The sequence below is a fragment of the Diceros bicornis genome, chromosome 8, assembly GCF_020826845.1.
Source record: "Diceros bicornis minor isolate mBicDic1 chromosome 8, mDicBic1.mat.cur, whole genome shotgun sequence".
NCBI classification, from domain to species: Eukaryota; Metazoa; Chordata; class Mammalia; order Perissodactyla; family Rhinocerotidae; genus Diceros; species Diceros bicornis.
In genome coordinates this window covers 55,786,191-55,799,372 of record NC_080747.1, presented here as the reverse complement: position 1 = coordinate 55,799,372, position 13,182 = coordinate 55,786,191, and the positions used below count along the sequence as shown (strand labels likewise).

Here is a 13,182-nt window from a genome sequence, read left to right as displayed (position 1 = left end):
CATCCCCATTAGAAATAGCTCTTCTGAGGAATGCATTTTCCCTCCAAAGTATCCGCAGTGTAGCTAAGTAGTTTTACCTCTTCTTTCCAAATATGAATATTGTAAGTAAAACTAATGTAGGAAAGAAATTTTATAAAAATTTAAGTTACTTAAAAGGGTAGGTATTGCATTCAATCATTTATTTTTGCTCCACCATCCCATCAATCATGCCAAATTGTCAAAATCAACTAGTTCTCTGAAGCCACAAAGTGTTATAATATAAATCAGGTACTATCATTATTAGTTTCCAAATCAAAGGCACTCTTCAAACCAAAGACAAAAAATAGTATTTTGTATTCCAAGGACAACAAAGTCAGATGTGTCATATGAAAGAAAATTGGTGGTATATAACATGCTTCACAGCAGCATAGAAATCCTGCTGTATATGTAGGATGCCTGCTACAGTGTGGTTTGATAAGCAGTGTGGAGGACCTCACCTGGGATCCAAACCCACGAACCCTGGGCCACCAAAGCCGAGCCTGTGAACTTAACCACTACACCACCAAGCTGGGCCATTATCATCTCTTTTTAAAAATTACATTACTTAAAACCTTAATTCTAAATCATGTGGCCAACTCCTTGGAAGAGTCTTTAATCTCTGACTTCATAAGCTGAGGAACAGACAAGAACTTGGAAGAGTAGGAGAAGATTCTCTTCAAATCAGTGGCTGGATTAATTATGATGGGCCTGATCAAGATTTCCAGCCAAAGTCAAAGAAAACTACTCTCTCTTTTTCTTCTTTCCTGTCTTACCAAACTTCCAGCAACAAAACAGGCAACATTTTGTGACCAGAGACATAACAGTTGCCACACATGCTAGCAAGAACCCAATCACATCCAAAGAATGGTACTGGTACCAGGTGAGATTGTGGGAGGCTGGCCGCAGGTGTTCGGCTCCTTTGTGGCGCATGACAAACTCAATCCAGAAGACTGCTCGGTCCAGGGGCTTCATAGGCTGATCGCGGTGAATTCTTGATAACTTCATAGCATTCTCTTTATAGCTAAAAAGATTGGATACATAGATAGCAACTTGAAAAATTCATTAAGAGCTAATTCCTAAAATTATGTTATATATCACTAAAAGTATATTATATAATTATGTAATAAATGTATCATAGATGATATCATGAAGGCCACAGAATGCACAGTTTATTTCCTCATAAGATATTTCTAGATAGGGTGGCCTATCAGGTGGAATTTGTTGGATGTTTCATAGTCTACATCATAATTTGCGGTAGGGGAGATATATTTTCTAATTGGAAACAACATTTAAAAAGTTCAGAAACAGGAATGTAGACTTTGTAGGTTGAGAATACAGAATTTTGATCTCATTTGCTAAGTGTGGTGTTTGGAATAAGAAAGTGACAGGAAGCAGCATTGAGGAGCAAGTCTGTGATAAAGAAACCCCTCACTTTCCCCCAGATTTGGTCTGGAGTGTTCAAGCTCACGATAAGCTAGTCTTCAACAGTAGCAGGTAATGGTTTCTGTCTGTGGTCTTCATGGCTCTGACATTTCAAACCAAAACAAAAAGCTTAATGTGAGCCTAGAGGCAAAAAGTAGGGGCTGAGAAAGAGTAGATACTGGAATCTTTGCTTCAAGCTACAGAGGGATGCAAGTGCCAGTGGTGAGAAGGGACAATGACAATAGCAAGATCGCTAACTCTTCTAACTTCATTCAAGGAACAAAAGCCCAGGCAGGGGTTTCGGTTTAAGGTTTTGCATGGCTGACCTAGAAGAAGGATTTCCTTGGATTTGCGAAGGAAGTGAAGGAGGGAATTTTATTTTTTTACACTGAAGTGTAATCATCATTTGAGGAGAAGATAGAACATTAAATTGTAGAAAATCATGGAACAACCTGTGGAAAGATCTGAGGAAAAGAATTGTGCGTCAAGAAAATTATACAAAGCCCTGTTGCCCTTTGCTTTTAAAAAAAACAAGGCAGACTTTTCTTAATATGCAGGAATTTAAGGAATAAGTACCTCTGGATATAGCTCAGGAAAACAAGGAAACAACAAAATCAGAAGCTCCAAGACACATAAAGTATTTGTCAGAGAACAAATTAAGAAAAACAGAAGCGCTCAGTAATAGAAAGACTAAGATAAAACAATGGCATCATTAAATCCATAAAAATACCAAACTAAGGCTAAACAGTACTGGAAATTGTGGTCATTGACAAGACGTGCTATATTATATGCCTTAACAATAATAATGATAATACATCAAACAAAAATGAAGATGTGAGGTGTAAGAGACATGGACAGTAGGTTGAGAAAGGACTTTATAGTGAGAAGTCATTCTATATTGACCAAAATTGTAGACACTTAAGGGATAATTATTCTAATCTCTAATGTCAATATTCATTCATGGACATGTATAGAATTCTTAGTAAGTGATGTATCTATTAAAGAAATATTTATCCAAAGTCTGACAATTCTTTTAATTTTGCTATAGTTTCTTTCTTTCTCTTAATATATTTATTTGATTGATTTGAAATTAAGTGACATAATGTTATCATTTATTGTTGAGAATTTGTTAATTTATTTATGATCACAGTTATTTTTATTCGAAATGAAATAGTATTACCAAGTAACATCAGAATGAAAGGATGTTTTCCAGCTTTACTGAGATATAATTGAAATATAATAACATCTAATTTTAAAGTATACAATTCGTTGATTTGATAAACTTATGTGGTGCAATATGATTACAGCTGTAGTGTTAGCTAATACTTTCATCACATTACATAATTACCATTTCTTTTTTGTGGTGAGAACATTTAAGTTCTACTCATTTAGCAACATTCCAGTATATAACAGTATTATTATCAATAATCACCATGCTGTACAAAGATCCCTAAAACTTAGTCATCCTATACCTGTAAGTTTGTACTCTTTGACCAATATGTCTCCACTCTCTGAACCCCTAGATGCTGGTAACCACCAGAGTCTACTCTCTGTTTCTGTGAGTTTGCCTTTTTAGATTACACGTATAAGTGATACCATAAAGTATTTGTCTTTCTCTTTCTGACTTATTTCACTTAGCATAATTCCTTCAAGGTCACCCATGTTGTCACAAATGCCAAGATTTCCTTCTTTCACATGGTTGAATAACATTCCATTGTAGACATATACCATATCTTCTTTACCCATTCATCCATTGACAGACACTTAGGTTGTATCCATATCTTAGCTATTGGCTGTTGTGAGTAATGCTGCAATGAACATTGGAGTGCAGATATCTTTTCCATATCCTGTTTTCATTTCCGTTGGATGTATACTCAGAATTGGGATTGCTGAATTATATAGTAGTTCTATTTTTAATTTTTTGAGGAAACTCCATACTACTTTCCATAGTAGCTACAGCAATTGACATTCTCAGCAAAGGTGAGAATGTGTTCCCTTTTCTCCACATCCTCACCAACACTTGTTATACCTTATCCTTTCATGATGGCCATTCTAACAGATGTGAGGTGATATCTCATTGTGGTTCTGATTTGCATTCTCTGATAATTAGTGATGTTGAGAACATTTTCATGTACCTCTTGGCCATTTGTATGTCTTCTTTGGAAAAATTTCTATCCAGTACTCCTGCTCATTGTTTTTATCTTCTTGGTTTTTTTATTTCTTTTGCAATTGACTTATATGAGTTCTTTATATATGTTGAATACTAACCCCTTTCAGATACATAATTTGCAAACATTTTCTCCCATTCCATAGGTTGCCTTTCATTTCACTGATTATTTCTTTGGCTGTACAGAAGACTTTAAGTTTGATGTAGTCCCACTTGTTGAGTTTTGCTTTTGTTCCTTGTGCTGTTGTGTCACACCTAAAAAAATCACTGCCAAGACTTGTGCCAAGGAGCTTTTCCTCTAGGAGTTTTATGGTTTCAATGTTACATTTAAGTCTTTAATTCATTTCTAATTAATTTTTGTGAGTGGTATAAGACAGTGGTATAGTTTCATGCTCTTGCATGTGATATCCAGTTTTCCCAGCATCATTTACCGAGGAGACTACTCTTTTCCCATTGAGTATTCTTGATTAGCTTGTCAAAATTAGTTGACTGTATATGCGAGGGTTTATTTTTGGGCTTTCAATTCTGTCCATTGGTCTATCTCTCTTCATCTGTCAGTATCATTACTTTTTTTTTAATACTATAGCTTTGTAGTATAGTTTGAAATCAGGAAGCGTGATGCCTCCAGGTTTCTTCTTTCTCAGGACTGCTTTGGCTATTTGAGGTGTTTTGTGGCTCTATATAAATTCCAGATTTTTTTTTTCTATCTCTGTACACCAAAAGCCTTAAGAAGCTAATCACTCAACCTGTTCTTCCTTTCCTGGTGAGGAACTCTTTCTAGCTGGCTTGGGGACGGGATGATGCAGGTAAAATGAAGCTGTTCCTTCTCTTCTTGGGTGATTATTCTCAGTTCCTTTGTTTTACTGCATTGCTAAAATTTCTTGAGTGAACTCTAGAACTATCCCAGGGTTGATTCTGTTCACGAACAACTGTCCAATTATTGATTTTTGTCATAGGTCAGACAGGCTAGGTCTTCTATGTCACCATTTAGACCACCCAATTTTACTTTACTTTTTTTCTCTTCTTTTAAATTAACATATAGCAATATAGAATATTTTTTATTAAAAAGTAGCATGATCCAATATTTAAAAAATTATTTCTATTTTTTTCTTTTTCATTTATAAATTAGCAAAAGGAAATATCTGAAGTAATATTTCTCTGTCAGTAATTAGTTATAGCTACAGGAGGCAAGGTAAGTGATTTTTAATTTTTGTTTCTCTATTTTTTCTTATATTGCTTTATAAGGGTAATATATGCAATTTTTAAGAACTAAGCAATAGTTATTATTAATAAAAAATAAAGATTTGTGTCACTTTAACAATAGCTTATTTTCTTTAAATGACCTTAGCGTTTCAATGAGGTTGTGATCTATTATCAATTAACAGCAGGTGCATCAAAATGCCTACATCAAATTTGAGAAGTATAAGAAAATTGTACTCAATATCAATTATGTGAGGGTGATTATTTAAAAGTAATCAATTTAAGATTATGAAAACTTTTTTTTAAATAGTCCACGTTTCTCAGACAAGAATATATTCTTTACTCACGAAGGGTTGTTAATGACGGCCTTCATAGCGTTAAGCAGATCCGAACTCTTCATTGTATGCAAGTCTACTTCAACACCTGCCCCTTTGGCCTTCATGCGAGCAATATTACCAAACTGATCACCAAATATGGGAATTCCCACCACAGGGACCCCATGGTAAATAGCTTCATAGATCCCATTGGTTCCACAGTGAGTGATAAAAGCTCTGGTTTTGGGATGACCTAATAGGAAAAAACACACCATTATTCTAAGTTGTGAAAGTTTCAGAAACAGAAAATCATGACACCTGTACAAACCATTGATTTAATTAGGCAGCATCTACTATACAATTCTGTGCTGTGAGGCCATATATAAAGTCCTCTAAACTCTAAAGAAATCAGCAATTATTTATTCCAGCAATTAAGTCATTCTATGAACTTCTGAGAATGTTTGTGTGGAGTTTAAATGATGGAGAGTAGTTTCCAGGTGGACAAGTTGTTGGGAAAAGGAATATATTAATAAAAAAGAATGGAGCATTTGAAGAAACAAAACTTGAGTGGGGATGTGGAAGGAGAGGTAGGATGTGCAGGGTTTCAGTGGGAGAATGTCAGCCTAACAGGCTAGAAAGATAGACCAGGGCAAGTTCATGAAGTACTCTGTTTAAGAAAATGGGATTTTGCACTTGATTTTATACTAATATGGAAACATTTATAATATTAGAAATGATAAATAGAGTTATCAGATTTTTATTTTCAAGTAGTTAGATTGGGGTAAAGAGAAGAGAGGTGGGAGAAAATGGATACAGAGAATCAGGAGATGCTGCAATATTCTATGCCAGAGTTAAAGAGAGCCTCATCTAAAGGTATGTTGACTCTGATTCTGAGGAGGGACAGACTGTGTCATAAATGGGAGAATTATAAACTCCTTCTTAATGTTAGAGCTTGACAAAGATTCTCTCCTTGTCAAAACTCTAGTCAGACTCCTCTGAACTCTCTTCTCAACTAGGCCCTGACTTTGGGGCTTCTGTGTTTGTCTCTGCATTGTCTAATTTTGGCAAGAATCCTACTAAGTCAGCCTTAGTTTAGCTAGATTCTCCCAGCCTCAATATCCAGATATCCCAGATCAGGATATCTGACCAACCTTTGTACCTGATCAGTTTCCTCATCGATCATAATCCCCCAGGTGATGTCTGATCACTCTGACCTGCCTTCACCAAGAATCTGAGTAGATCAGTTTAGCCAGAGTCTCTCCTTGCCCCCAAGGTTTCCTCTTAGTAATTTTCTATCCAGTGACCACCCCCCACTGTGCTCCTTGGCTATAAAATCCCTACTTTTCCTTGTTGTATTCATGGTCAACTCCAATCTCTCTGCCTCCCTCCAAGAGTCCATTGCAGTGGGACCTGTGTTTATCAGGATGATCTTGAGTAAAGTGTGCCTTCCAGTCTTGAACCACTTTCATGAACAATTTTTTTCTTTAACAAGCTTCAGAAGAAATTAAAGAAGACGTTCAGGAGTTTTTTGCTTGTTTTGAATACAAATTTGTTGGATTTACTTGTTATTGACTAATCATTCAGATTATCCCTCATTCAACTTTGTTTAGTTTTGCTTCTCTTTGGTCTTACCAAGAAGATCATTCTGTGGAATCCATTCATATAGCCGTGTATTGGGTCCTAATGTATCTGGTTTAGTTCCTGTGTATCTCCACAGAACCTGTTAAGATAAATGCCTCTACTTTATTAGAAGATTTTCAGGATCACATGAGACATTTATTTAGAATTATTCTAGTTCAATGCTTCCATGTAACAGATGAACAAACTGAGGTCCTAAGAGATCAAGTGATGGGTGTTCTTAAACCATTGAAACTATGACTTCATTTAAAATGCTTGCAACAATCCTAATAGATAGGCCATCATCATCAGGACAATTCTCATTTATTAGACAAAGAAAAAAAAAAACAATCTGTGCCCGAAATAATTGTGTATTGCTGTTACTGGACCCTTGTGGTAAAGGGAAGTTTTTTTTTTTTTTTTTTTTTTTTTTTTTGTGAGGAGATCAGCCCTGAGCTAACATCCGCCAATCTTCCTCTTTTTTTGCTGAGGAAGACGGCCCTGGGCTAACATCTGTGCCCATCCTCCTCCACTTTATATGGGACACCGCCACAGCATGGCTTACCAAGCAGTGCGTCGGTGCGCGCCCGGGATCCGAACCAGCGAACCCCGGGCCGCCGCAGCGGAGTGTGCGCACTTAACCGCTTGCGCCACCGGGCCGGCCCCGAAAAGGGAAGTTTTTAAATGCAGTTTTCAGAAGCAAAGGGAAAGGATGTTACTTTTTTTCACTTTAAGAGTTTGTTAGTGTTTTGAATATTTGTTACATACTTGGAGGTAACAGAGAAGCAAGCATTGTATTTTTTTTTTTATTGTAAATCATACATAATGATATTTATCATTTTAATCTATTGTAAGTATACAATTCAGTGGCGTTAAATATATCCATGACGTTCTGTAACCATCACCATTATCTACACCGCAAAAGCTTTCATCATCCCAAACATAAACTCTGTATCATTAAACAATAGCATCCTATTCCCCTACTCCCCGGTCCCTAGTAACCTCTATTCTACTTTCTGTCTCTATGAATTTGAGTACTCTAGTACCACATATAAGCAAAACCATATAGTATTTGTCTTGCCCTGACTGGCTTATTTCACTTAGCATTGTGTCTTCATGTTTCATCCTTGTTGTAATGTATTAGAATTTCTTTCCTTTTTAATACTGAATAATATTCCATTGTGTGTATATCTTACATTTTGTGTATCCGTTCATTTGGTTATTGTCAATGATGCTGATATGACCATTGTGTACAAACATTTGTTCAACTTCCTGCTTTCAATTCTTTTGAATATATAGCTAAAATTGAAGTTATTGGGTCACATGGTAGTTCTATGTTTAACTTTTTGAGGAACCACAAAACAGTTTTCCACTCCTACCAGCAATGCACAAGAGCTCCAATTTCTCCACAACCTACTAACACTTGTTATTTTACCTTTTTTGATACTAACCATCCTAATGAGTATGGAGTGGTATCTCATGGTGCTTTTGATTTGTATTTCCCTATTGACTAATGATGTTGAGTATCTTTTTATGTACTTATTGGCCATTTGTGTATCCTCCTTAGGGAAACACCTATTTAAGTCTTTTTCCACTTTTGAATTGAGTTTTTGTTGTGATTGAGTTATAAGAGTTCTTTCTGTATTGTGAACATTAATCCCTTATCAGATATGTGATTTGCAAATATATTTCCCAATCTGTAGACATTGTATTTTGCATTCTTAATAGTTTCTTTTGATGCACAAAAATTCTCCATTTGATGCAGTCCAATTTATCTATTTTTTCTTTTGTTGCCTGTGATTTTGGTGTCATTATCTATGAAGTCATGGCCAAATCCAATGTAAGAGTCATTTTCATCAATATTTTCTTCTGAAAATTTCATAGTTTTACCTCTAAAGTTTAGGCCTTTGACCCACTTTGATTTAATTTTTGTATATAGTGTAATATAAGGGTCCAACTTCTTTCTTTTTCATGTGGCTATCAAGATTTTACCAGCACTATTTGTTGAAGAGACTGTGCTTTCTCCGTTGAATGCTCTTAAACCTTTGTTGAAAATCAGTTGGCCATATATGTGAGGATTTATTTCTGACATTGTGTCTATTTCATTGGTTTATATGGCTAGCCTTCCGCCATTACCACACTGTTTGATTTACTGTAGGTTTATAGTAAATTTCAAAGTTGGAAAATGTAAGTCCTCTAACTTTATTCTTTTTCAAGATTGTTTTGTCTATTTGTGGCACTTACAGTTCCATATGAGGTTGAGGATTGGATTTTCTATTTCTACAAAACAGGCTGTTGGAATTTCAATAGGCATTGCATTCAATCTGTAGATTGCTTTGGATAGTGTTGACATCTTAACCACGTTGTCTTCCAATCCATGAACATGGGATGTCTTTTTATTTATTTAGATCTTCTTTACTTTCTCACAGTAATAATGTTTTGTAGTTTTTAGCATACAAATATTTCACCTCCTTGATTAGATTTATTCTTAAGCATTTAATTTGTTTTGTTGCTCTTTTAAGTGGAATTGCTTTCTTAATTTCATGTTCAGATTGTTCATTGATGGTGTATATAAACACAACTGATTTTTATGTGTTGATCTTGTATCCTGCAACTTTGTTGAATTTGGTTGTTATTTTTAGTAGCTTTTTGTGGATTCTTGGAGATTTTCTATATACAGGATCATGTCATCTGCGAATAGAAATAGTTTTAAGTTTTCCTTTCCAATTTGGATACCTTTTGTTTCTTTTTCTTGTGTAATATGCTAAGCTAGAACTTCTGGTACAATGTTAAAAAGCAGCAGTGAAAGCAGGCATCCTTGTGTTGTTCCTGAACTTAGGGGGAAAGTTTCCACTTTCCCACATTGAGTAAGATGTTAGCTGTGGGTTTTCCAAAAATATCTTTTATTATATTGACGAATTTTCCCTCTATTCCTAGTTTTCTGAGGGTTTTTAACATGAAAGAACATTGGATTTTGTCAAATTCCTTTTTTGGTGTAAGTCAAAATGATCATGTGTTTTTTTGTCCTTCATTCTATTAATGTAATGTATTACATTGATTTCTTATACTGAGACTCCTTGAATTCCTGGGATAAATTCCATTTATCATGGTGAATATTCCTTTCAATATTCTGTTGGATTTGATTTTCTAATATTTTGCTGAGGATTTTTAAATCTATATTTACAAGGGATCTTGGCCTGTAATATTATTTTCTTGTGGTGTCCTTATCCGACTTCTGTATGAGGGTAAATCTGACCTCACAGAACCATTTAGGAAGTGTTCTTTCCTGTTCAATTTTTTGGAAGATTTTGAAAAGGATTAGTTTAATTCTTTAATTCTTTTTTAAGTGTTTGATACAATTTACTAGTGCAGCTATCTGGTCCAGGACTTTTCCTTGTTGAGAGGTTTTTGATTACTAATTTAATCTCTTAATTTGTTGTAGGCCTGTTGAAATGTTCTATTTCTTCAGTCAGTTTTAACAACTTGTGTATATCAAGGAATTTATCAATTTCTTCTACGTTGTCTAATTTGATGGAATAAAATTGTTCATAATATCCTCCTTATAATCCGTTTTTTCTGTGTATAGTCAGTAGTGTTCTCTCCATGTTCATTTCTGATTTTAGTTATTTGCATCTTCTTTTTGTTCTTTGCCAGTATGGCTAAAGGTTTGCTAATTTTGTTCACCTTTTCAAAGAACCAACTATCAGTTTCATTAATTTTTGCCTTTGTTTTTCTATTATCTGTTTTATTTATCTTTTCTGTAGTATCCAGTATTTCCTTCCTTATGCTAGTTTTGGGTTTAAGTCACCTTCTTTTTCTGATTCTTTAGATATAAAATTAGGTCATTGATTTTAGGTCTTTCTTCTTTTCAATGTAGGCATTTACAGCTATAAATTTCCCTCTGAGAACTGCTTTCATGACATCTCATAAGATTTTGTCTGTTGTGTTTTCATCCATTTTAAAATAATTTTTAAATTATCTTTGTTATTTATTCTTTGACCCTTTGGTTTTTAATTTGGATGCCATACAAAAACTCTACACCCTTATAGCTCCATTCTCCTTTCTGTTAATGATGTCACAAATTACATATTTATACATTGTGTTCCTAATAACATAGATCAACAATTGTTTTTTATCCATTTTCTTTTTAAATCATTTAGAAAGTAAAAACTGGAGTTACATCCAAAAGTTCAATAATACTAGCGTTTATAATGGCCCTTGTTGTTACGTCTACTGCAGATGTTTAGTTCTTCATGTGATTTAGTGTCATTGTCTAGCAGCTTTTCATTTCAACTTGAAAGACTTCCTTTTGCATTTCTTGCAAGGCAAGTCTAGTGGTAATGATCTTGCCCAACTTATCTTTATAGGGGAATGTCTTAATTTTTACCTCATTTTTGAAGAAAATTTTGCCTGCTATAAAAATCTTGGTTTTAGAAAAGACAATTTTTTCTTTCAGCACTTTGAGAATACCAACCCACTGCCTTCTGGCCTCCAAAGATTTTGATGAGAAATTGGCTGATCATTTTATTGATGATCACTTATGTGACGAGTTGCTTCTCTATTGCTCCTTTCAAGATTCTCTCATTAAATTTGCATCAACAGCTTGATTATAATGTGTCTTGGTATGGGTCCCTGAGTTTCTCCTAGTTGAAGTTTATTAATCTTCTTGGATTTCTAGATTCATGTCTTTCATCATATTCGGGAGATTTTGAGTCATTATTACTGCAAATATTATTTTTGCCCATTTCTCTACTTCTTTGACTCCCACAATGTGTATATACTTCCACTTGATGGTATCTCAGAACGACCTTAGGCTTTGTGCACTGTTCTTCACTTATTTTTCTTTCTGTAGCTCTGAATCAATAATTTCACTCATCCTTTCTTCAAGTTTGCTAATTCTTTCTTCTGCCTACTCATATCTGCTTTTCAATCCCTGACATGAACTTTTCATTTCGGTTATTGTACTTCTCAGCTCCAGTATTTTTTTTTTGGTTATTTTTATAATTTCTTTCTCTTTATTGATATTTTCATTTTGTTCTTATATTTTTTCTTCTCTTTATCAATGTATTCCTTTAGTTATTTGAGCAACTTTAAGACAATTGTTTCAAAGTTTTTTTTAGTAATTCCAACATCTAAGCTTCCTAAGAGATCATTTCTCTCAATTTATTTTGGTCCTTTGAATGAGCCATACTTTCATATATCTTTGTATGCCTTGTGATCTTTTTTATTGAACTGGACATTTGATTCTTATAATGTATTAACTCTGAAAATGAGATTCTCCCCTTTACTTGTGGTTTGACTTTTCTTTTTCTTTTCTTTTTTTTTTTTGGATTGTTGAAGGATGTCTCTTTGGTAGGAATCAGCCTGAGGTGAAAGCTATATAAGTTCTCAGATCTTTTCTGAGCCTCTGTCTCTCCTTGGACATGCATATGGCTTTCTAAATTCCACCGTTATGTGTGAGTGTTTTAGAATGGCCTAATTATTTAATGTGTGTCTCCCAAATGGAGAAAAAAGAAAAAAGGCAGGAAAAAAATTGTGCTGCTCCTTTAAACATCCTGAAAGCTGCTTCAGTTAGTGGGGGTGGAAAAAACTGTGCCCAACTTCCATGCCTCCACCTCAGTGATTAAAGGCAGGAATCAACAATCAGAATACAGAAGCCCATTATTTGGAGGATATAGTCCTTACTGCCAAATTTGGGTTCATCAAATCATACCAGGAATACAGGAATTTTGCTTGTCCCAGGGCTAGGAGATGGAGGATTTTAAGCTGCTGCTAGGCTAAAGGCTGGAATTGACCAATTTTGATTAATCACTATTTACTAGCCTAGCTTGCCACTGCAAGTTGGAAGTGGACAGATAGACTTCAAAGTTCCAATATATTTACTGCAGATAGTTCAGATAGTTTCTGCCAGTATAACTGTTGTTTAGGTTAAGAGACAGATCCTTGGTGCTTCCCATTCCACCCTGATGTTACCCCTAAGCATCATATTTTAAAGCAATAGAAAATTCAATATTTTTATGAAGATCCTTTTTAGATTAAATATTTAAGTGAGTACTGATTCCACAAACAACTTTTGAAAGAAATTTGGTTATAAATGTCAGTATTGTTATGATCATTTAGAACTTAAAATGACATGTATTTGTCTATTTTAACTAAAGCTAGGAAGGAAAAGTATCTCTGGTAGTCTAAGCACAACATTACTCAGTTATAATCTAGAATGTTGTTCATTTAAAAAAAACATATTGTGTAGGAACATCGTAGAGGGAACGGCACAAATCTTTTACTATATTACTAAAAATTTTAACTGTTCAAATAGAAGATTTGTTATTTAGGAGTAAGCCAGCAATCTAAGCTGCTGGTTCCAGGCTCAACCAGGGCCTGGTCCAAAACCACTAATTAGAAGGAAATACAGTCGCGAGGAACCTTGTGAATTGAGGCAACATT

At 34.7% G+C, this 13,182-nt stretch overlaps 1 protein-coding gene across 1 annotated transcript in view; it reads right to left on the bottom strand.

The window, feature by feature from the left end:
- Positions 1–759: 759 nt before the first annotated feature.
- The window catches only part of LOC131409661 (UDP-glucuronosyltransferase 2C1-like), a 33,235-nt gene continuing 20,812 nt past the window's right edge, over positions 760–13,182 (bottom strand). Inside the window, exons 4-6 of the mRNA XM_058547206.1 lie at positions 6,754–6,841; positions 5,155–5,374; positions 760–1,039 (exon numbers count right to left, since the gene is read on the bottom strand). Coding sequence (XP_058403189.1) covers positions 760–1,039; positions 5,155–5,374; positions 6,754–6,841 — 588 coding nt within the window. The remainder of the gene's footprint in view (positions 1,040–5,154; positions 5,375–6,753; positions 6,842–13,182) is intronic.